The sequence below is a fragment of the Rhinolophus hipposideros genome (assembly GCF_964194185.1).
Source record: "Rhinolophus hipposideros genome assembly, chromosome: 9".
Lineage (NCBI taxonomy): Eukaryota > Metazoa > Chordata > Mammalia > Chiroptera > Rhinolophidae > Rhinolophus > Rhinolophus hipposideros.
In genome coordinates, this window is record NC_138055.1 from 83,409,526 (window position 1) to 83,433,539 (window position 24,014).

Below are 24,014 nucleotides of genomic sequence, written 5' to 3' on the forward strand. Positions count from 1 at the left end.
ACCCAGATCAATGAACTTGATGTTTCTTTCTTAACACTACGCTTTTCTGTTTACTTTTGAGCAATAGGCTTAGGCTTCTTTATGATAGACGACTGGAAAACTGTCCAACGCTTTTTATCAGAGTCAAGCTTTATGGACCATTTATCATGAAGGCGAAGTAAAACCATATTCATGGAAATATAAAACTTCAGTGAAGTGACCAGACAAGTCTTCTTTCCTTAAAAACATCAACTCTTCATTGTGGGTAATATGTGGTGAGAGTAATCATTACTCTCTATAAGTTGCAATCAGGCAACTTATAGCTGCCATTAGTTCAGAGGCAAAGTGAGATTTAACTTGTATCACATTTCCTGGAAACAGCCATTTAAGTACCTTCAGAAAAAGTTTACCACTAGTATATCCATCAAATGGTGATTCCTTTGTTAAGATATTTTCAACCTCATTGTTTTTCTGCCAAAACCAACGGTTCAGGTAATCTTTAGATGCTTATAAAAGTTTTATTTAATTTGATGGCATTCTAATCTCTCCCGTAGCAAGTACACCATTCAAAAAAAGAATAACCACCACCAGCACAAAATCACTCACAAAATCAGGGACTATATCAATGTTTCTCATCCCTTTGCCCCCAGGGCCTAGAACAGATTTGACCCATTGTAGTCTCTCAATATATTTGCTGAATAAATGAATGGATGAATGAATGAATGAATGAATGAATCCATGGGAATTATCCTATTGTCTTTGTATAGCCTTTGCATACACTTATTTGGGTTTCAAATGTCTATTCAATATGTCAGTATTGACGAAGCTATCCCAAAGTGTGTGTTTTTCAGATGTTATTATTTAACAAGTTTATTTTTTCCCAAGTCCCTGTATATAGTTTATTCCAACTGTACAAGTTACTGGCAATTTTTCCTACAAAATCCTATTAGAAAGCATGTTTTGAAAAAATATAGGGCTTCTGAAAAAAGTGCCCCACTATGCTATGGGGTTTCTTCCACAAGGAAATGCACTATGGCAGAATCATTCTGAGGGTTTTTTTCTTTTTTTTTTTCCAATAAGAAAATGTACCAAAAGAAAAGAGGAACATGAATCAGCTGACATGTAAACTAAATTCATTCCTTTCTGTCCCATCTTCTGGGATTTCAAACCTTTTGAAGATTTATCTTCTGAGTATATTGCTCTGGGAAATTCCAGGCCAAATTTTTCTTGAAAGATGACAAGTCAAACTGTATTTACAGTATTAAGCTAAATATATATGCTCTGTGATTATATTTAATATTTATCCCATGCTTTAGTTATAAAGATTTACTCTGAAACTTTTTAAAGAATATAAACAACTTGATTACAAAGTACCAACAGTAAAAGCAAGACTAAGCCCCAGAGATTAAGGAAGTATTTTGGTACTGGAAAGATATTTTTTTGTTCTCAAAGTTTACTTGTTTCACTCCTGATAACTCTGCATACTTTATAATTTAGTAATGTTCAAACTCTTATCTGGGCTAAGCCAAAAGTAGAGAGATTGCCCAGGTTTTCTTAATATCTAAGATTTCATGAAAACAAATCATCAAATTAAAACAAACCATCACTCTGGAATCACAGCACATAAGACATTGTCTTGTCCACAATTTTATTTTATAGAATGGGGACCATGAGACCCAAAAAGGCTTTTTTTTTTTAAAGTGACTTATCCCAGATTGCAAACTGATGGAGCCGTGACTATAAAAAGAAATAAAAATGTCTCCTAACCTCGAAGCTACTTCTTTTTTTCTCCTTTGCTTCCTTTACTTCACATTAGGTGGCACTGTCCCTCACATTTGGAATTGCAGAGCTTTAACCTGGAAATGCTGAACTCTCAGAGAAGCCATTGCCAGGAATGAAACAAACAAGGTAGGTAAAAAGAGCCTGCACCCCACTCACCCAAATCAGAACACTGGACAACTCGAAGATGACATTGACAGCGGAAGGGACACACTGGTCCCATAGGCTGTAATTCGTCGGTTAACGTAGGAAACTGCTCTTCCGGGCTTATCCCAGAAGCCTCATCTTCTAGCATAAAGTCAAATAAGCCTCTCTGTTGAAACGGTCCAGCCCAGGACGCTTGAGCAAGCAGGAGGAAGATGATCGTTCCTTTCATGACTTATCTCATGTATTTTCACAACCAAGGAACCTAGGACACAAACAAAAGGTTTAGAAGAGTAGCATTGTCCAGTTTGTAACACCCCACAGCAGAGTGAGCATAGAAAAAAGTATATAAAAAAATATTTTATTTATTGTTAGGAGGCAGAACATTAGAAATGTAACAAAAAGGCAATATGGTACATTGTCGACTAATCTGCACGATTACTTATGAAGAAAAATTTGAAAATTATTTAAATCTGCTTGTTTTGAATTTTGGGTCTGAATTAAGATAACATTCTGTATATTCACATTATTTGCAAAATTGTTATGGATAAATCTTGTTGAAATTTTCAAAGCTTACTCAACATGAGCCATGCCACAGTCAAATGAAGTTTTTTGTCCATACACATGAGAGATATCCAATTCCTGCTTCAGAAATATGTGTGAAGCTAACCTCATCTGTCCATCCTACTGCCTTTATCTTGGCCCAGGCCTTTCTCATGGTTAAGAGTTTCCAACTGGTCTCTGACTTGAATAGTTTCTCTATGCCAGGCCACTTTCCAGTCTGCTGCCCAAGTCATCTTCTAAAAATTAAACTTAATTGTATTAATCCTCTACTGCAGACCCGTGGTTGACTTCCCAAGACTTGCCAATTAGGTCCACATCTCCTACAGTGCATGTAAGACCATTCATAATTTGGTACCAGCTGATACTCTAGCCACAATTCTCTCCAGTTTCTCTCCACTCCCAGTTCCCACCTAAACCCGACACTCAAAGCTAGTTACCATTTAAAATACCAACCTTGTGAGAGGGTTGCAGAGATTAAATGAGATAATGCGCTTCCTCCGTGTACTCCCTGGGTTATCCAGGCAGGATGCTGCTTTCTCCCTCTTCTGAACTCCCAAAGCACGTTGCTCTTACCTCTTTTAAAGAACTTATCACATTATATTGCAATTCGTTTTGCGTGCTTGGTCTGCCCCCCCCACCACTTCCACTAGAAGATGTACTCCTTCAGGGCGTGTCTTATTATTCTTTGTTTTGTACCCGGGCCTTGCACAATATTTTGCACATAAATGACTCAACTGACCATCAATTTATTAGCACAAGTTATTCAATATGTTCTCAGCAACGAGTCTGATTTTTTAAACACAAAATTATCATTTTTCAATATCTAGTTTCTAGCATAAGAAAGATGTTGAATTGAAAACCTCAACTTGGTAAAAAAAGATTCAATTTTTAAAATAATTCTATTGGCTAGTTTCTCAAACTGATCATTTTTAATAAACCAATAAACACGTATGGAAAATCCTAACTGATTTTTAAAATACATGTATTATTTGGTTTTATGTATAGCACTATTATGTAAAACAACAAAAAAGTAGTTTTCGTAAGTCCATGCAGTATCCATTCATTCAATAAGCACTTATAGATACATACATCTGTTGTTGAGCTGGTTGTTTAGTTTGCTGAAGTGAACTACAGAAAACTGACTAAATCTTAATAAATCTCAATAACCAAATGTAGTTGATCGTGTAGAAAGCAACCTATTTTTGAGTGGATCTATTTTAAAACTCCATTCACATTGTTCTAAGTATTCCCAAAACATATTTTAGATATTATCTTTAGTCTCATCATCTCCACTTTGAGTTGTACACCTATAAGAACCCAAATTAAAACTGCACATTCGTAACTAGAATTAAAGAACTGTTTGGAGTCATTATCTAACTGCACATATGTGAGGAAAAAAACAATCTGTATGCCCTAACCCTAAGGTGTTGTCTGGGAATTTTTGCCTAGATCCACTAGAGAAGAAACAAATATATTTTTTTAATTTCTTATACTTTTGTTCTTAGTGTATATTTCTTACTGAAGTATGTCAAAGGCAGTACATATACTCTATGATCTTTTGGCTTTCGATTTGAAAATACTGTGAAGATTATTGTTCACACTGCCCCTTTAAGTTCAGTATCAGCTTTTCCCTAGGAGCCTATTCCCACTCAGTTACTACAAGACTTTTTCATTTCACCGAGACCCTATTGTTTTGGCTGTGTTCCCTTGAATTGGATTTAAGGGAGGGGTTTTCTGTCTGTTTCACATTAAAATGCAAAGTTTACGGTTTACCACAAGTTTGCTAGCCTTGCATATTGAATGTCTCACAATTTTAGAAGAAAAAAAATGAAGCAAAGTAATTGCAGATTTAATAAATTGCAGCTAGAATTAATACAGATGTCACTTTTTGATCTTTCCTCCAGAGCAGAAAGTGCCTGGTTGTTTCACTAACCCACAAAAGAAAATGTGGAGCATTAGCTCCAGGGAGTATTATCGTTTGTATTTGTTTATTCTTGTGAAAATGGTGCAAATTATCTACACAAAATTCTCTTTGGTTGAAGCTGAATGCAATCAGGCAACTTATAGCTGCCATTAGTTCTATGCACGTGTGTTGTGTGTTGTGTGTGTGTGTGTGTGTGTGTGTGTGTGTGTGCATTTTAACTCTGAGTGTCCTGGGGAATAATAACATGTCCAGGAACTTTACACAAATCCCTCCACAAAATAACTTCTTTTAAATTAGTGTCATGATGCTTGAAGACTCAGCATCTTCAATGTGGGCAGTAGCTACTAATGGATTCCTTTAATCATTTCCTTCCTTCCTTAAGAAATCAGAAAAAAACAAAACAAAACAACAACAACAAAAAAAAACAGAAAACAGCAGTTGCCCATGTAGAAACCAGGGACACTATTATTGAGATGATAGACTTTTAAAATTTCATTAAACTGTTTTAAGCACTCTCAAAACCTATGACTCTTTTGCCAAATGTTAATTGCTAAGAATAATGTGAGTAGTTCACTAAAGCTCCTTGTCATCATTTACGTGTTTTAACAAAAATAACAATCTCTGGTTCCTTAAATTACTCAGCCCATTAAATTAACTATATCACTCAGATCAACATTACATGATGTCATTTATGCCTTTGGAGTGACTTTCAAAGTCAAAATTTAACCCTCAGGAGCCAAGTGAAGCTATAAATGCAGAGCAAAATTAAAATCCCCCAGCACTAAGCAAATTAAAAACCTCAATAATAATAGAAATAATTTTAAAAGAAACAATAAAAACATTTATCCATAAATAAAGGCACTATAGGAGGCATTTGGTTCTTTTTCTGGTCAAAAAAGCAATTGGAAGAAGAAAACCACAGGTATTTGCATCACCAGGAGGCCACTTAACCAGTGGTCATCATTTTACCCTGTCTTGAAATTAGAAAGAAAAATAACCTATAGCTTCATTTCATAATGAATGTGTTTTACCATCAAATTTTATTTGCATTGAAAATACTGGTAGGGTCTCTTCTTTACATTTAAGGAATTATGGAGCTGTCAGATTATTTTAGTTAGGTCTTTAATAATCAGCATAAATGTTTTCAGTGTTTATTTTCACCTCTCTGGTGACAATTTCTATTATTTTCTAGGTTGTAGAAATGAACATCAGACTTTGACAACTAATGACCAGAGTTCAGTTCTCTGAGATTTTAAAAATTCTTAAAATATACAAGAATTCAGGAGGGAAATATATCCTTAAATATATAATCCAACTACAAACAGCATACTAGTCTAGAATACTTTTCTATAATAAATACTTTCTAAAGAGCTAAACATTTCATTAGTACGAATACAAAATACATCATTATAGATAGTCCTGGTGTTTTGGTTACAGACTTTTTAATAAATACCCTTTCTAGCAAAAACAGGGAGAGAGAACTAAAACAATGCATTTAACCATTTTACAAAATATTTAACTTTTGTTGTCAAGCAATACATTTTTTTAAATGCTGCATAAACATTATTAAAAGTTTAGCACAATTATTATTTTTCTTCTTTTCTTTTTCTCATCAAATAATTCCTTTTTCTCAACTTGATCAACGCTTTATTAGTCTGTAGCAGAGTTCAGGACAATTATTGAAAACCATACCTTTTAATCCGGGAATTGCCACAGGAGCCCTCAAAGCTGAGATGTAATTACACTAAATATTCCGCTCAAGCAAAAGAGTTTGCAGGTGTGGAAAGGAGGAGGGGGTAGGTGCTGCTCTACGCCTGTCACTAGGTTAAAAACCTCCTGCTTCTACTCCATAGCACAGTTAAAAAATAAGGTTTCCCTCAATGAACGCTACCCGGCTGACACCCACATTAGATCATATGGTAATGATATGTCTCTTGTATTGTAGCCAGAAACTTTATCGGCCTCTTTTTCTCCCCAATTGCTTTACTTCTTTTACATCTGCTTAAGATTCTAAACTGCTTATGTAGGCTAGCTGTAGCAAGTTGACTTGAAATTTGTTTTATTGTGTCGATTCATTTCCCTAAAACATTGTTAACTAAAGGCTTTGCTTCCCCACCCCCAACCCCACTCCATTACCCAGCCGTTCTAGTCTTGTTTATAAGGAACATTTATTATACTTCCGAAAGGACAGTTTTTCTTGCTTTCTGGATGTGTAAATCTTGCAAATGGAATGAAGTGAATCTTGTAGTTATTTTAAATGTGGTCTGTGAAAATAAATGAGTAGTCTTATGTGAAAAAACTCATTTGAATTCTTACTTGCCTTGGGCTGTTGGTACAAATTCAAGTACTATGCTATGTAGGCTTTCTATATATTTTGAATGCATTTCTAAAGTGTCCTGGATGAAAGCCATGGTGTTATATGAACAGCATGTCATTTATTACTTTCATTACTCATAGTTTAAAATCTTTCTTGTTGTCTACCAGTTTTTGGTTTTTTGTTTTGTTTTGTTTTTTAATACAACACAGATACTAGAAGTTGGTCACAATTTCATTTAGCCTGTATATGGAAACTTTTGTTTTTCATAGACTACACTTTCATATAATCCAGAAATTTGAAGACGTAATAGAGTCTCTGGCTTATTCCAAATCTCAGTACATAGAAAAAAGAAAGTGCAATATAAGAAAGTTATTTATTTAGCTACTGGAAGGCGTTTTCTGTTTTTTTCTTTTTCTTTTTTTTTTTAGTTTTTGTAATTCCCTTGCTGGATGCTTTTGGTTTTTCTCTGTGTGTCTGTCTGTTTTGACTTGTATCTTTATGCTCTGGCCTGTAGGCTGTTACCAGGTGGAAACTTGAAATCAGTATCTGTGAAACATGAGAAGATACCCCTCCATACTCCACCCTCCCTCCTGCCCTCCTCCAGCCAGCTAAGTATACAATTCTACAGTAAATATGCTTTTGCCTTGATGAAACTTGAAGGAATTAAATTACTGAATGAGTAACACAGGGGTGAAGTGTGTTATCAAATCATAGTTTGCTTTATTTTCCAAGCCCCGACTCCCTAATTTTAACACCTTATCCCACTCCTCTTTTCCTTGACATTTAAGAACCACAAAGCCAGTAATTCTGATGGTTTAGAAAAAGACAGGTATTATTTTCCCTGGACATTGGTGCAAATGAACCCCTTCAGTGGACTAATTCATTTCTTCCTCTGATATCCACTTGTATGGTATTTATCTCTTTCTTTAGACATGCAGTCACTTGTTCATATTGTAGTTATTTATGTACAGGTCTTACCCCAAGGGAGGGCGCACACCATCTTCATACTTGTAGAGCCCCTGCAGCCAGCACAATAGTGGTACATAGTAAATCCTTAAGAAACACTGAATGACTCCATAAAGACAGTGATGACTATTGCTCAGACCTGGTTTGCTCCTCATCAAAACCCAATCCTACTAAAGTATATCTGCTGAAGAACAGCAATAAATGTTGAAAGAGGGAGGGAGACAGGAAGGAAGGAAGGAAGGAAGAGAGAGAGGAAGGGAGGAAAAGTGGGAGGGAGGGAGAGAGGGAGGAAGGAAAGAGAGAAATAAGGGTATTCAAGAAAAAGTAGAAGTAGGACAGGAGAGAAGACATGATATGTAGATCATCTTAATTTATAAAGCTTAACCATTATGGTTAAGGTTCACATCTGGGTCCTTCCCTCTGATAGTAAACTGTGTCAATTTAGACAACTTACTTCACCTTTCTGAGCTCAGTTTCCATATCTGGAAAATAGACAAAAATTATCGCCTAATTCGTAACGTTGGAGTGAAGATGAAATGAGGCAATATATATACAGCATGTTAACTCAGAGCACGGTCCCGGTAAAAGGAGCTCTTTTTAAATGAGCAAGGGAAATCATATTTACTACCTGCATTTTACAGATGAGAAAGCTGAACTCTAATGATGTGCCCACGAGCACAGAGCTGGTAAGAAGTACAACAGAAACTAATACCCAGGTCTGCTATCACCTAATTTAATTTTCCATTACTGTACTACATTTTAAGAAAGATCAAACTCTTAAGACATAGAAACTTAACTATCAAAATTCTTGGGTAACATGTTTTTGCAGACTATTTTAAAAATTGTGACCCAGCTATAACTCTTTTTAAATTTTATGTTTGTGCAGGAACGGACATTTCCATTTTTTAAATTTTAGTGAGAACCTCATCTCCAAAGCCCCAAGGATTTTACCAAACATCATTTTATTTAAAATGTGTACCTTTAATCAGACGTTAAGTTATATATGTTGTCACACCCTCTTATAGATAGAAGAAACTAAGTCACAACAGTCATACGCAGTTAAGTCACAAAGAAACCATGGGGCTGTCATCAGAATCTAGGTCTCTTGCAATCTAATGGAAAATGGAACAATTCTGAAGCTAGCAGCCGTGCTTGTATGGAGACTGCTGAAACTTATCCTGGTTTGGAATGTGTGGGGGTCGGGTTCACAGAAATCTTGGCTGCTATATAGATATTTGAAATATTCAAATTCGGAGCACATACCACATCTGCTGTTCAAACCACTTAAACTGTGATTTCTACTGACAACCCACTAGTTAACAGGGTAACTATATTCTCTATGCTGTCAAAGTTCATTTCAAGGCTAGTCTCTCTTATTCAGTGACATCAACTACAAGTGATTTAAATTGTACCTGCATATTAAGGATGTGAAGAATGCCAGAGGTTAGAAAGGTCTCCTGACACCCTTTTTATTTTCTAAGAGGTCTAAAAGCAAGTGATTATCTTCACAAACCCAGTGTGACCAGATTATTCTTGGATTGATTCTTCAAAATCAGGTCAGGGGCTGCAGTGGGTTGTCTGACTCTTTCTTTTGCCACCCTAGGCAGATTTTTCTCCTTTAACCTAGAAAGAAGGCTGGGGATGCAGTTCGGGTCAGCCTAAATGGACGATGGCTTGAAATAAAATGAGGTAGTAGAAAACTGTTACCTTGGCCATTATTACCTGTTTTCTCCACAGGACTCCACTCCCCAGACCCATCACCACTGTGTTCAGTGTCCTTGTGCCTTGTGTAAGTAACTTAACTTCTCTGTTCATCAGGTTTTTAACCTATAAAATGTGGATAACCATAGTACTACCTACTTTATAGGTTTATGGTGAGGTTTAAAAAGTTTTCGGCATAAAACATATAGAGCTGCACCTGACAGATCACAAATGATATATAAGTTCTTTCTGTCCCTGCAGCTGCTGCTGCTCTTGTGGTGGTTACTGTTATCAACCTTTCCTTGGATGGGTCAGTCCAACGACCAGACTGCATCTGTTTCCTGGTTCAAGGTGTTTTCTGCTGAGCAATGCGACAGACCACCTAAACCATGATGTAATTGGAAAAACAAGGACTCTGGAGTTCAATAAGCTGGGGCCTAAACCTGTACTTTGTACTTGTTAAATTACCTGGTTTTCTTCATGAATAACGTTTTTCTGGGTTCCAAGTAAATCCTGGTGGAATCCATACATGGACTTCATGAGTCCAGAGACATCAAGGTGAAGAATTTCTACTCTGAGCGATGAAACAGAAATAGCAATAGAGATAAGGACAGGGTAAGTTATGAATGAAGATATGGAGATATGTACCTCTCTTTAACCCAAAGAAGTATTCCTTTCCTTAGTTCTCTGACTCTTCTTGAATATCCAAGAGCATCTCTTTTATCAATTGCAGTCAGAATTTTTATTATTCTTTCTATGATACTGATTAATTCATTTGTACTGGGACAACAAGCCAACACTTATTGAATATGAAGCGTGCACAAGGCACATACCTCTCTGTTCAATACAAGGAAATTTCCGGTAACCTATCAAACAATCAGCAAATATTGACTGAGGAACCACTATGGGAGAAAAAGTTAATACTAGGCCCTGTGGAAGATACCAGAAAACAAAAGTATAAAGTGAAAGGCATGACTTCGAAGGACTGACTGCGTAAGGACACAGGGCATAAGCAATATATTATATATATATATATATATATATATATATATATATATATATACACACACACATATATATATATGCAATATATATATAATATAATATATATATAATATATTGCTTATATATATAAGCTATATATATAGAGAGAGAGACATTTTAGAGTTATCATACCAGAAAACTTATAATGCATTATGTAATTATAATTCCTGGCCAAAGTAAAGTAGGATATAGTTAAAAATAGTCATCTTAGCAAGTCAGAAAAGGGATTAAGGACTTTACACAGGGCTAGTTAGGTAAGTGTAAATGGAGAACAAGGTACCATCTGAGCTGAATCCTGAAGGATAAAAAAATGGGAAAGAAGAAAGACAGCTTTTTAGGCTGGTGAAACAACTCTGTCAATATCTTGGAAATGGGAAAGCAAGAGACAATAAATAAATCAATGCAGCTTAAGTGGACGCTTTCTTTCACAGGAGGCTGAGCTCTGTCAGGTGCAGCTCTAAATGCTGTGTATCTATACAGCAGCCAAGGTTTCTTTTCTCATCCTTGAATATTCAACACTGCTATGGAGTCTGACATGATGAAGTCCGACAATTAGTGAAATTCCATGCCTATGGTACTAACAAAAGGACGATGAAGAAAGAAATGAGGGTAGAGTCTGACTGTGGAAGAATTTGAAAGTCTCCTACAGAGCACTTCATTTATTCATTCATTTGGTGGTTAAATTGTGCCAATTACTGTGCTAGTAGCTGGATGTTATCAAAGGGAATTGAATGAGGTAATAACATGATAAAAGTTTTATTTTAGCAAATCAAATCTAGCTAGTCTATACAGGGTGGTGAAACTAGAATCAAGGAAACATTAATTAGTAGGTTATTCCTTTCATCTTGGTGCATTAATATCTTCGTAACAAGAAAATGAGCATGGCAAAAACGAGGCCGCTGCTCAGGAAGCTGATGCAATATATTAAAGATAATATTATTTTTAATATGCAATAGTTAATATGTAGTTATAAAAATAAATGCTTGGAGAACTTATTCCGTGCCAGGCACTTTGGTGCATAAGTCTCATGATAAACCTATCAGTTACACTTATCAGAATCAGTTTTAAAAGAACAAAGCTAATGCTTGAAGAAGTCATGTTTTCCACACTGTGTTCCCTTTACCACTCCAACCAGCTGCTTTTGTTATGTAAGCAATGGCAGGGAAATTGTTCACTTCTTTGCTTCCATCTTTATCTCGAAGGAGAGCATTCTTTAAATGGAAAAAGCTCAACAAACTAAAATGACAAACTAAAGCTCTGGATATATGCAAAAATTCTAAAAAGAAACATTTCATCTGAATTCATTTTTTAGAGTACAAAAATAATTTGTGATCTTGATAGTGACTCTAACATGAGTAATTATTAAGAAATCATGCTCTTTGAGTGATAGAATGAAAAAAGGGGTAAGAAAGGAAGGATTAACATAGAATCTTTCCCTGTGAATTCTCCCGTGGGAAGGACACTGTTTTAAGGAAGGCTTCCCACATAGTGATGGCAGAAATGCTGATATTTTACAGATGCGACCAGTTTTGGAGAGACACATGTTGAAAGTGAGTGGAAACCGCAAAAGAGAGAGATAAAAGCCAGACAATACCTGAAGACCACCTCCTAGTTGCACCCTTGTCTGTTTACTTATTAGTTGACTAGGGCTGCTGGAAATAAGGCCTGCTACCATAAATTCACCAAAGTAGACTCCTTTGGAAGTGCTATCTACTTCCTTTTCAAACAAAGAAAAAACATTTAAAAAAGAGTGTGGTCAAGCACAAGAGATAGACTAGATTAATGTGCAATGCCTGAACTGCAGACAGCAAAGGAGACCCTGTATTTGTAATTTCCTGAAACGAAGACGATCGCTTTTCTTCACTAGCTTTTCTAAAAGGTAGCACAGTGTGATAACTGGGCACAGAGACCGGGGCCCAAACTGCTCAGGTTTGATTTTCGGCTCTTCCACTAAACATGTCTGTGACCTTAGGCAATTTCCCCATAGATATTACACAGGAAGATAAAACGAGTCTGTATTTGTAAAGGGCATAGAACAGAGCCTGTCACATAGGATAAGCTGTGTTAAATTCGTGTCAAGTAACAAAAATTTCAGAATGAACGGAGGATTTTAAGAGATTGTTTTCTTCTCCGTCTTGCCTTTGATTCATACTCTAGCGTGAAAGTTATGTCCTGTTTAGTTTGGAGCATTTAATTGCTGGTCATGTCTGTGCAGTGTGTATTTACTGCATGGCACCTACTTGGTCTGTAAATACTCTCCTTTCCATTTATCCTGTATCCTAGGAAAAGCAAATGCTCCTCCATAGAATATAGGGGGTTTTACTCTCCTCAGACAGGCACATAGAATATACTCAGAATTTAAGTAGGCAAATGTATGAAAAGTTTTATTCTAATGCCTAGACTGGAAAATAATGACTTAGTTTAAAAACTTTTTCTGAGATAGTTATTGCCCCTTGAGAACTATTTGATTTGATTCAAGTTGTTCCTTCAATAGCAATAATCTATCCTTTCTAACAGGCCTTGTTGAGGTATTTCCTTAATAACTCATGAGATGAATTTTTTGATATAGATATATCTTAACACGAGAACAAAGTGGAACACGCCTTCTCATTTAAATTATACGAGTGTTTTTACATTTGGAAATGATCCTGTATTTTTAATATATCCACTTCAAATGCTTGAGGAAATATGACTGTTTAGAAATAATTTATGTGCCCATTTTTTATGCAGTGATGTCTGAGCATATTATTTATAAAAGCATTGAATCACCAGTATGTGAGCTTACTACATAATTATGAGTCTATGGGGATAACAAAAGAAAATTGAGGAATGATCACATTTGGTGTTTCAGGTTTAAATCTCCTTAGAGCTTTCTTCATCAAAAGGTTGGCTTCTCATGAAACATCTTCAATTTTGGAGGCCAGTTTCAATACCTTCCCTATTATTACTCATGGTCTGAGACAATACAAAATCCAACTCGAAACAAAGTATTCAATTCTTCCCAAAAGCCAAGAACCATAGAAGTTTGTGCTATCAAAACAACTCTCTGAAATAGATGATTTGTTAACCTTCTGAATGATAACATTATGTGCCTGTCTGAGGAGAATAAAACCCCCCAGTAGAGAAAGCTGCTGAGAGATTACAAGAAATACCACGGAGATTATTTTTTGTTTTCCATTTCATGTAGTTGCAAATCTTGTCGCTTGTCAGCTGGCAATTAAAACGTGGTGGTATCAACATTACATTAATCAGTACTTAATGATGCCATTGCAAATCTCCTGGTTTTAAGGGCTTTTTTAAAAAAAATTGTGGTTACAATATACATAACATAAATTTTCCCATTTTACATTTTAAGTGTTCCATTTAGTGGCATTAAGCACATTTACAATGTGCAATCATTACTACTATACGTTTCCAGAACTTTTTCATCATCCCAAACAAAAATCTGTACCCATTAAACCATAACTCCACATTTCCTTCTCCCCTCAGTCCCCAGTAACCGCTATTTTATTGTCTCCATTAATTTATCTATTCTAGATACCACATGTAAGTGGAACCATAAAACACACTTTTTAAATTGAGGACAAAATATAAGTCTTTTGCTGTTGCTTTGACTAAGTATTTTTTGTTTGTTTGTTTGATTTTTGTTTTAGATGGGGAAAAAGTGGAATGGGAGGAAACTATCAGAGGCAATGAAGGTGGACAGTTTCTTCTGAGAGGATAACCCTGGCTTCAGTCAATAAATAAACTCTGATAGATGGATCTGGGAGCCTGCTATAATTACATCAAAGATGTAATTTGAAGACACCTAGCATTCTTCATTAAGATCAATACCAAATAAAAGCATCACAATTAAAATGTACAGACTTTCTGTAGAAAGTAGTATAGCAAAGAAGCTTCACTATCACCAAATGTTGTTTACGAAGACTGAGGATAGAATTTGAAGACCAGCTAATGCATTTGGAATAACAGTGCTGACTCCTTATCAGTAGGCGTATGTTTTTAGATCTGCTCAGTACTGCTAAGTGAACATCAGTGAAATATCTGTGTCTTACAGCAGTTCTGGAAAGAAGGAACATAAAGATATGGTTTGTGACTATAACGTACACTTAAACTAACTTGGCAAAGTCAAATATACTTTTAATCTGGATCTTACTAGAAATATTTCCTACAGCAAGTAACCTTTTTATGAAAGTACTGAAGACAATATCTTCCTGAAAAAATAGCACATATTTCTGTGAAGTGCTTTTAAATTTTCTTTGAAAATATCAAGCATGTGGAAATTAAAAACGAACCACTTGAATGTTTCATTCCAAAACAATAGAAATAATTTGAGTGTCATGTAAAGTTTTTAGAAAAAGAAATCAGTACCAGAAAAAAGCTATGTTCAGAGAAGTGAACTTACTTTCATTTGTAATTTAAAAAACATAATTCAGTTCACTCCAAACTTAATTTATACTAAGGCATCCTTGATATGCATATCAGAATGAATGCCATCAGAGCAGGGATATCTGTGTCTTTTGTTCAGTACTATATTTCTTGTGCTTAAAATAGGCATGACACATAGTGGGCCAAGGTAAATTGTTGTTGAATATCATTAGCCTTGTAGGACTAAGGGTTCCACAAACCCCAAGGAACGCACCTTCAATGATTCCCCTTAACGCCTATAAGAATCTGTCTTCACTGGCAAAAGTGTCTTGGTTTGGCAAAGGATCAAGTCCAAGTTCCACTTGAACTCAATATCCTTTCAGAGTGGTGATTTTTGAGACCTCAGTCCTTCCAGCTTCTCTGCCATGTTCCAGAGTTGAGACTTCATCATCTCTATTTGTTTTCCAAAGCACCAAAAATGATTCTCAGGCACCCATACATAGAATTGCAAAACCTCACCCATCTAAACTTCCTTACGTGTCTCTTCACTTTCATTTCCATACCCCAAGGCATTTCCATGCTACGTCTTTTCCATCATGACCATCATTTTTGCCACTCAGCCTCAAAGCTCAGTCAGTTGATTTCCAACATCATAACTTTCTATCTTCTCTGTTTTACTTAATGATTATTAATCAGATCTAAATAATATTAGAGTCTGCAAAACCACATTATTGTATGGTAGCTGTATTTCTGTTATATGCTTAAATAAATGCATAATTATTATAATTAAAACTATTCATCATTGGATTATATAAAATCATGTTGCCTACTATCAGTGGTAGAGGTTTTACCTTTTGGAAAATATGTAATAATCCCTAACCCAATGCTCTTAAAACCAAATTCTGATGTTTTATATTTAAGTTAATGTTAGTAATGATTAACCCACAGTAAACGTCAAGCATACAGATATTTGGGGGCTTTCTACATAAGGCCCCTTTAGTTTGTTGGGATCAGAAACATATCCCCAGTTTTCTACGTTTGTGAGGTAATTCAAACCTCTTTTCCAAATGTCACAGAGATTCCCAATAACAGAAACCTAAAGGCTGCACTAATTGCATTTCCTATGTGTTAAATCAATTCTCTACGGATCTCGGGATGATTACCCACAATGCTCTTTTTGGGTGACGTTACCTGGAGCAACAGAGTCTAGGCCAAGTCTTATGCATGTTCTAATTTTGCATGAGATCTTCCTAAATAGATTCCCTTATTTTAATGTATTATCTTATTTCCAGACTGGCTCGTCAGTATTTTCCCTGACACCTAGGACTTTGATCTGTATATATAATCAGAGATGTCTGAGGTCAGGTTCACCAGAAGGTAGATCCTGTGGTAAAGCTTTCTTGCAGGGGATTGGAGAAAACTCTCAGAAACAACCCTTGTAAGGGAGAGAGGGGAGCGGGACTAGATGGAAGGAGAAGGGGAACTGTGTTGTAGTCAAAACAGCAGCCTTGGTAGATCCAGTAGAAAGCTCTGAAGCTGAGAGGACTTTAGACTTGACTCAAATTCAGCAAGCGGGCTGAGCTTCCTAGCTTATATTGAAAGAAAAAAATCGAAGGAATAAAGTTCACAGTATGTTTTCATTATTTTGAAAATGTTTTTGTAATTGTTTATCTCACTAAATTACAAGTTGGTTGAAGGTAGGAGTCGTGCATTTTCAACTTTATGATTCCTGACATCTGGCATAATAGGTATATAGTTGCTCAATAATTGTTAAATCACCAAAACTAAAATACTGGACATTTGACACAAGTCCATAAACAGCCAAATTATAAAAATAATGAACCTGGCTAATAGACTTATACATGATTATGCGTTGTTAACAGGATACAAATGCCCAATGGACTATATTATAGTATTTTGTTCTAAAGTGTGATGAATTGTAATCTAATCCAAGGGTTTTCAAACATACTGACAACTGAGGGTTGAGGAAAAGATGTCTGATTCTTCCCAAACCTACCCTGTAACCAGAACAATACTGACCTTTTAAGTTCACATCATCCCATCACTAACAAAAAAGGTTGATAAAAACCGAATAGTTCTCAACAATCATTTCACACATCTATAAAGAAAACACTAAATCTTAGTCTGGTCGGACTGCCATAACAAAATACTGGGACTGCATGGCTTGTAACCACAGACATTCATTTCTCACAGTTCTGAGAGCTGGGAAAGTCCAAGATCAGGGCACAGGTAAATTCAGTACCTGCTGAGAGCCCACTTCCTGGTTCATAGACAGTTGTCTTATTGCTATAACCTCACTTGGCAGAAAGGGTGAGAAAATTCTGGGGCCTCTTTTATAAGAGCTTATCCCAATCATGAGGGCCCCACCTGTCTCCAGAGGCTCACAGGATGTCCCAGAGAGGACTCAACCCCTGAGCTGTGGTGACCCGGTTCTTGTCTCCATGCAAGAAAGAATTCAAGAGCAAGACAGGTGCAGGAAAGCACAGAAGGGTTATTGAAATGAAAGTACACACTTGAGAAGGAAGTGCAGGGGAACTCTGAGAGCCAGTTACACCGAGGAAGTCCAGAGCTGGGGTATTTATCTCTCCTGGGGCAGGAATTGGTGACATCCCATTGATGTGGTCCATTCCTCTCCTTCCCCTGGGTGGGACCCTCAGTTTCCAGCTCTTTCTTCCTTATTTGGCTACTCCGGAACTGTCATCGCGTCAGATGCATATGGGAGTCCTAGTAACCACAATGTAAATGAGATTATAATGACATTAAAATTAGCTAAAGGCCTGGTCTCAGCCATAGGGATTAGCCTTGTTGGATGAAACTGGTTCTTGTTTTTCTCCAGCTGCAGGTGCCAGATATACTTACTTGTTACTTAATAGATTCCCTTATTTCCCTTATTCCCTTATTTCAATATGTGTGACCAGTGAGGTGTGTCACTTTGTATCATCCAGGAGGTGGTCAATTTCTTAGGCTACTTACCTTGCCTCACACTCTCATGACCTAATCACCTTTCAGTGGCCCCACCTCCAAATACCATCACATTAAGGATTAGATTTAAACATGAATTTGGGGACGATACAAGCATTGAGTTTATAACACACTGTAGTACAACTTCTCATGTGAGTATTTACAAACAGTTGTAAAGTAAAATTATTATAAGAATATAAAAATTAGTTCTATCACGTCATTTTAAAAACTTGTTATAAGATTGAAAAAAATATTTTTAATTTTGTTCATTTTCCTAAGATGATGTGGAGGCTATTGATTTTAGATCTTTCTTCTTTTGTAATATAGGCACTGAATGCCATAAATTCCCTCTGACCACTGTTTTTACTGCATTCCACAAATTGTGATTAAGTTGTCTTTTCAGTTTCGTTTACTTAACATACTTCAAAAATTTCTCTGTTTGATTCAAACATTTGCCTTCTTTAATCCAAAAGTTACTTAGAAGTTTATTGTCTAATTTCAAATATTTAGGGATTTGTCAGCTATCTTTCTGTTTGATTTATATTTAAATTTCATTGTGTCTGAGAGTATACTCTGTATGTTTTTATTCTATTAAATTTGTTTAGGTGTATTTTATGTCCTAGAATGTGGTTAATCTTGGTGACTGTTCAGTGTGCGTTTGATGAGGATGTGTACTCTGCTGTTGTTGGTTGAAGTATCCATAAGTATCAATTACATCAAGTTGATGCTGATTGTAAATATATTCTGATTTACTGCCTGGTGACATTATAAGAATAAAATATTTCATTTTATCTTAATTTATTTATTTATTTTTCTCTGATGCTCTTTCTTTCTTTAGGTAGATCCAAATGTGTGGCTGATATCATTTTTCTTCTGCTTAAAGAAATCTTTTGACATATTTTGTATACAGGTATGCTGGCAATGAATTCCTTCAGTTTTTGTTTGTCTAAGAAAGTTTTTATTTCTCTTCCATTTTTATATTTTGAAGCCAAAACAGTACTTGGTAAATAATAGATACTTCAAAAATATTAACTAAATAAATTGATATGTGAATGAATGAATAAATGCATGGAATAAATGCATCTATTCTATTGGAGTTTTAGGTATGCCAAGAAGAGACTTCTCTTCAAACTATTTCACCAATAGTCTGCTTAGGCTGCAAGTTCTTTTGGAGTTTCACAAATTTCAGTCTGGACATTTTTTCACACTTCTGGAATTGTATTAATGCAGAAAAGTCAATATCACTTAACAGTCCAGCAGAAAATTTGCATAAACCTAAATACAATTGTTTGAAGAATGTCAATACTGGCAAAATTCACATATTTACCTTGGTAAGATTTTCTTCCTTGTAAAATTTTGAAAAGAAAATGTCATTAATATTATTAAGTCCTTTCCTTTATCACAATTATATAAAAAAAAACTGCTGAATTGTTATGTTTACTGAAGAATTTCCATACATAATTTACTAATCCAATGCCTGGCACATAAATAATTCTTAATAAGTAGTATTTTCTAATTTATTCAATAAATGAATGCCTGGGCTTAACTCACACATTTGGTTGAGAGATGTGGGTTTGCTATACTGCACATCTATCTCTTGCTCTACAGCAAGCATCAGTAAACTTTTTCTGTAAAGAGCCAGGTGTTAAATATTTTTGCTTTGTTGCCCATAAATGTCTATTGTAACTATTCACTCTGGCATTTTTTTAGCAAAAGCAGCTATAAACATTATGTAAACAAATAGTCAAGATGGTGTGCCAATAAAACATTTTTTTTTAAATCAGGAAGTGGGCTGGATTTGGGCCATGCACCAGGGAGTCCTGACATTTGTCCTGTGCCCTATAGTTTTCTATCTTTCTGATGAACATTCCCTCTAGGATATTCCATATACACCTCAATCTCAGCATGTTGAAAACTGAATTTATCACTATTCAACAACATAAACATTCTCTGTACATTTTCCATTTTAGGAATTGCCAAAACCATCTACCCAAATAATCAACAGTCTAAGTATTCTTCATATGATACATCTCTTCTTTACCTTCACTGGTGCTCCCTTCATTGAGCTTCTCCCTCATTATGCTGCAAACAACAATTGTTATAATTTGCCTCCAATGTTGTCTTCCCCTAATCCATGATCCAATAAGCCACCATATATATATACAATTTAAGGATCTTATTATGATATTTGTTTCTTAAAAGTCTTCAAAATTTACACACAAATAATAGATAAGAGGATAAACTTTCCACAGGATCTTCAATTCAATGTTACTTCATTTAATTTCTTGAGCAATCAGAACATCTAGCAATATTGGATCTTCTTTTTTTCTGCCTAATTGAAAACATTTAAGGAAAGACATGCGATGTGTTTGCCACACCACCAGGAATCATAATCCATCAATAGAGCCTCAAAAACCATCATATCTTATTAATAAATGAATTAATATTTCTCAAAACGATTGCATATGACCTTTAAAGTAAAATACAATATAGGAGCCCATCAATCCCCATCCTCTAGAAGGAAAACTCTATGAGAGCAAGAACTTTGTGTGTCTTGTACATTGCTCTATCCCAGCCTCAAAACAATGTTCATAGTAGACACTCAGTATATACATGTATATTAGGTGAGTGATCAGAGACAATGCTAACTTCTAGCATTGGAGAGAGAAGGGAGCTGGTGGGATCCTCCTCTTGCTTGAAAACTGTGTTACAAACACACTTGCCTGTGTTGAGTTAGTGGCAGAGACAGTGTCCATCTGAAAGGGCACACTCCTCTACTAAGAGAATCATTACTACTCACCTCCAAGAGTCCAGGGCCATTTTAGAATATCAAGGGTGAACATCTGGACTTTTATATGAAATTCAACAATTTTAAATATTTGCCAAAGTTCCTTTTTGGAATACTTTCAAGTCTAAACACATACATCCCACAATCTACCCATTTGCAACACCTGAACTCTACTTTTGATGGCTGCTTAATATTACAATCATTATCAGATCTTCAACAATCATTATCAGATCTTCAAATCATTATCAGATCTCCCTCTGATATAAAAAAAGGTTAGCAACATCGTTGCAACAAGTTCATGAACGATGCTAACCTTTTTTGATATGAGAGGGATTATTCATCATGAATTTGTACCAACTGGACAAACAGTTCACCAAATTTACTATTTGGAAGTGCTGAAAAGGCTGCATGAAAAAGTTAGGAAAGAACAATCTGAACTTTTCACCAACAATTCATGGCTCTTGCATCACAACAATGTACCAGCTCACGTGGTAAGGGAGTTTTTAGCCAGTAAACAAATAACTATATTGGAACACCGTCCCTACTCACCTGATCTGGCCCCCAATGTCTTCTTTCTTTACCCAAAGATCAAGGAAATATTGGAAGGAAGACACTTGGATGACATTCAGGACATCAAGGGTAATATAACGACAGCTCTGAAGGCCAATCCAGAAAAAGACTCCAAAATTGCTTTGAAGGCACTGGCAATGTGCATCGGTGCATAGCTTCCCAAGGGGAGTACTTCGAAGGTGACTGTAGTGATATTCAGCAATGAAATATGTAGCACTGTTTCTAGGATGAGTTCACAAACTCAATTGTCAGACCTCGTATATATCACAAGTGTGCATACTCTGTGCCTTGAGGTCTGTGTCTGAAAACATAAGGAAACAACAACCTCCTCCCACAATTGTGTGATCATCTAGTAAAATAATGAGTCCCTCACCAGAAAGTTTCTTTATAAATGATAAAGTATTCTATGGGAGTACTTGATTATTTGTGTTACTCCATAGCTCTTTGGTACACTAAGTTTCATTAAAGCTATTAACGCTTAACTCTGAGTAATTTCTGTAGTGTTTTGTTGTTTTTCACTTGTGTGATCACTTGATATTTGTCCATACTTTCAGTAGGCTATAGGCTGACTATCCCTTAACAACTGCTCTTTGCAATAGAACAAGGAAAATACTTTTCAAAGCCCTTTCAAAGGCAAAGCAATGAAATTTGTTATTGAGGGTCTATTTTGTACAAGGCTCCTGGATGTCTTTGGGAAGTTTTGGAGCAGGTTCAGAGAACATAACCACGAGTGTGAGTGAGGGCTTAAATCTAGCCTTTAATCTATTATTACTATTATTATTATTATTATTAATTATTGTTATTATTTAAAGGGTGGTCCCTCTTCTAATTCACCTGCTCAAAATGAACACCTGGTTTCCCATCAGTGCATCCTTCACAAAGTCTGTGCTAGCACTGAAAGTCACACTTTTCTTATCATGCTATTGAGAAAAAAAAAAAGAACTGGGCTTTTCAAGTATATCTAGATAAAATCGGGGATACTGTTTCATCTTTAAAAATAAAAATAAAAATTTAAAAATAAAATGAAATCTCAGTCTAGGACAAATAACTCTTAGAGTTCTTTATTTATTTGAATTAATTAAAAAACATCCGTAAAGCCTTCAGAATGGGGCTGCAGAGTTTTGTTCTCTTATATAGGGCAACAAAAGTTACAGAGGGGTTGTTGCCAGAAGAGTCACTGATTAGTTTTAGAGAAAATGCACTTTATTTGTATGAACAGAGATTTTATTAACGTAGGAGAAAAATCTATAAATTAAGTATTTTAAAGTATGAAATTCATGTTAAAAGACCTAGAAATACTCATGCACATGATCTGGAGTGAGGCTTTCCTAGAATCAGAAGAACGTCATATTCAAATTTCATTTCTTCAGCAATAGCTGTAAATTTGTAAAAACATCTCCTATTTATTAGTACCACCTTTAGTTACACTGTATGTGTTTTTCCTGGATGATTACTCAGAATTTTGCAATCTAGTCTGTAAATGAAAACATAAACCAAAAGTATTTATTACTAATAGCGTGTACTCACTTCAGAGAATTTCCATTTCATAGAAGAGTGTGTTCCAGATGTGTGTTACAATTTACTTCTCCTGGAAACATTGGTAGAAAAAGAAAACTCAGATTCTTAAGTCATCATCTCAGAACTTGTCTAAGAGCAGAGGAAGTGGTCCTCAGGACAGAAGCACTCTGAAATTCTTTCTAAATTTTAGCTTCCAGACACCAAGGAGAGGCAAAGGTGGTCAAGGATGGGTAGGCAAATAAGTAAAGTACATTCTGAGGATCCAGAATTCTGTGTCAAAGCATAGCCAAATATCTTCCACAAACTGGCTCTTAAGAAGCAATGGAAACAAAATATATATACAGCATAGATGAACTTTTCGGAATACAATGTTGTAAATTATTATGAAGAAATCAAGGGGTAATTAATATTATTTACACTTTCCTAATGCTATCCCATCTGAAGTCCAAGGCACTCATGTCTTCTAGTTGGCATAGGTTCCCTTTCCAGATAGAACCCAAGTAAAAAGTCCAATTTTTACTCAGTGGAATGGGCAAAAGGCATCTCCATTTCAGAAGGGCAATTTCTGTCCTAAAGGCCATAATTAACCTCATCTATTAATAGCCGTTTTTACTAGTTTCTGAAATAGAACAAGTTCGTCTTACTGTTGTATTTTTTTTACAAAATGTTTTGGTTTCGTGCTTGATTAAAAGGTAGAGTTAAATGTACATGATACATTGTTTTGGACTTCTTTTGCTTTGGAGTAATCTGTATTTTTGTAACCAGTTTTTACTGACAGAGCCACAGAATGACAGTGTGGTTTAAAGTTGCCTATGATGCACAATGTGTTCATGAAAAAAATGTTACAGAAATGCTCTTTCTTTTCCATTATGTTCAGTTTCTCCAAATAGCGGACATGTCACTGAGGCAAGAGGGTTATTTGACTCTTTCATACTTCTTTCACCAAAACCTCCTATAAAGTATTCCTCAAAGTATATTAATGGAAAGTTACCCACTTACATCAAAAAGTCTTTCTCCTCACTCCATCATAACATCTGGAATTCATGCCAGCTCACCTTCTAACCTAGCCCTTATACCTCAGCCTGTGACTCAGCCCTTGTCCATTTGGGTAGAGGGAGACAGTATGGTGTGAGAGTGAAGTGTTTGCTTTTGCAACCTGTATTAGTTTCCTATCTCTGCTGTAACAAATTACCACAAACTGAGGGGCCTGAAACAACACAAATTTATTATCTTACAATTCTGGACATCAGAAATCAGAAATGGTCTCACTGGTTTACAATGAAGATGTAGGTAAGGCTGCATTTCTTTCTAGAGATTCTAGAGTAGAATCTATTTTCTGGCCTTTCCAGCCTCTATAACACTACCCACAT

General features: G+C 35.7%; 1 protein-coding gene and 1 long non-coding RNA gene across 7 annotated transcripts in view; one reads left to right on the forward strand and one right to left on the reverse strand.

Moving 5' to 3' along the window:
• The window catches only part of DCN (decorin), a 42,323-nt gene extending 34,437 nt beyond the window's left edge, over window positions 1–7,886 (reverse strand). The window contains exons 1-3 of one of the 6 annotated variants that reach the window (XM_081060725.1): window positions 6,083–6,510; window positions 2,920–3,041; window positions 1,918–2,167 (exon numbers count right to left, since the gene is read on the reverse strand). In XM_081060725.1, the coding sequence (XP_080916851.1) occupies window positions 1,918–2,134 (217 nt within the window). In that variant the 5' untranslated portion in view covers window positions 2,135–2,167; window positions 2,920–3,041; window positions 6,083–6,510. Of the gene's footprint in view, window positions 1–1,917; window positions 2,168–2,479; window positions 2,885–2,919; window positions 4,982–6,082; window positions 6,620–7,685 lie in introns of those variants that run through there. The other 5 variants (XM_081060726.1, XM_081060724.1, XM_081060723.1 and 2 more) reach the window with 5 other exon arrangements.
• LOC308502668 lies at window positions 6,240–15,573 on the forward strand. The gene is made up of 4 exons (XR_013994057.1): window positions 6,240–6,309; window positions 7,222–9,462; window positions 9,636–9,989; window positions 14,072–15,573. It is a non-coding gene; the product is annotated as an uncharacterized lncRNA (long non-coding RNA).
• The last annotated feature ends 8,441 nt before the right edge of the window (window positions 15,574–24,014 follow it).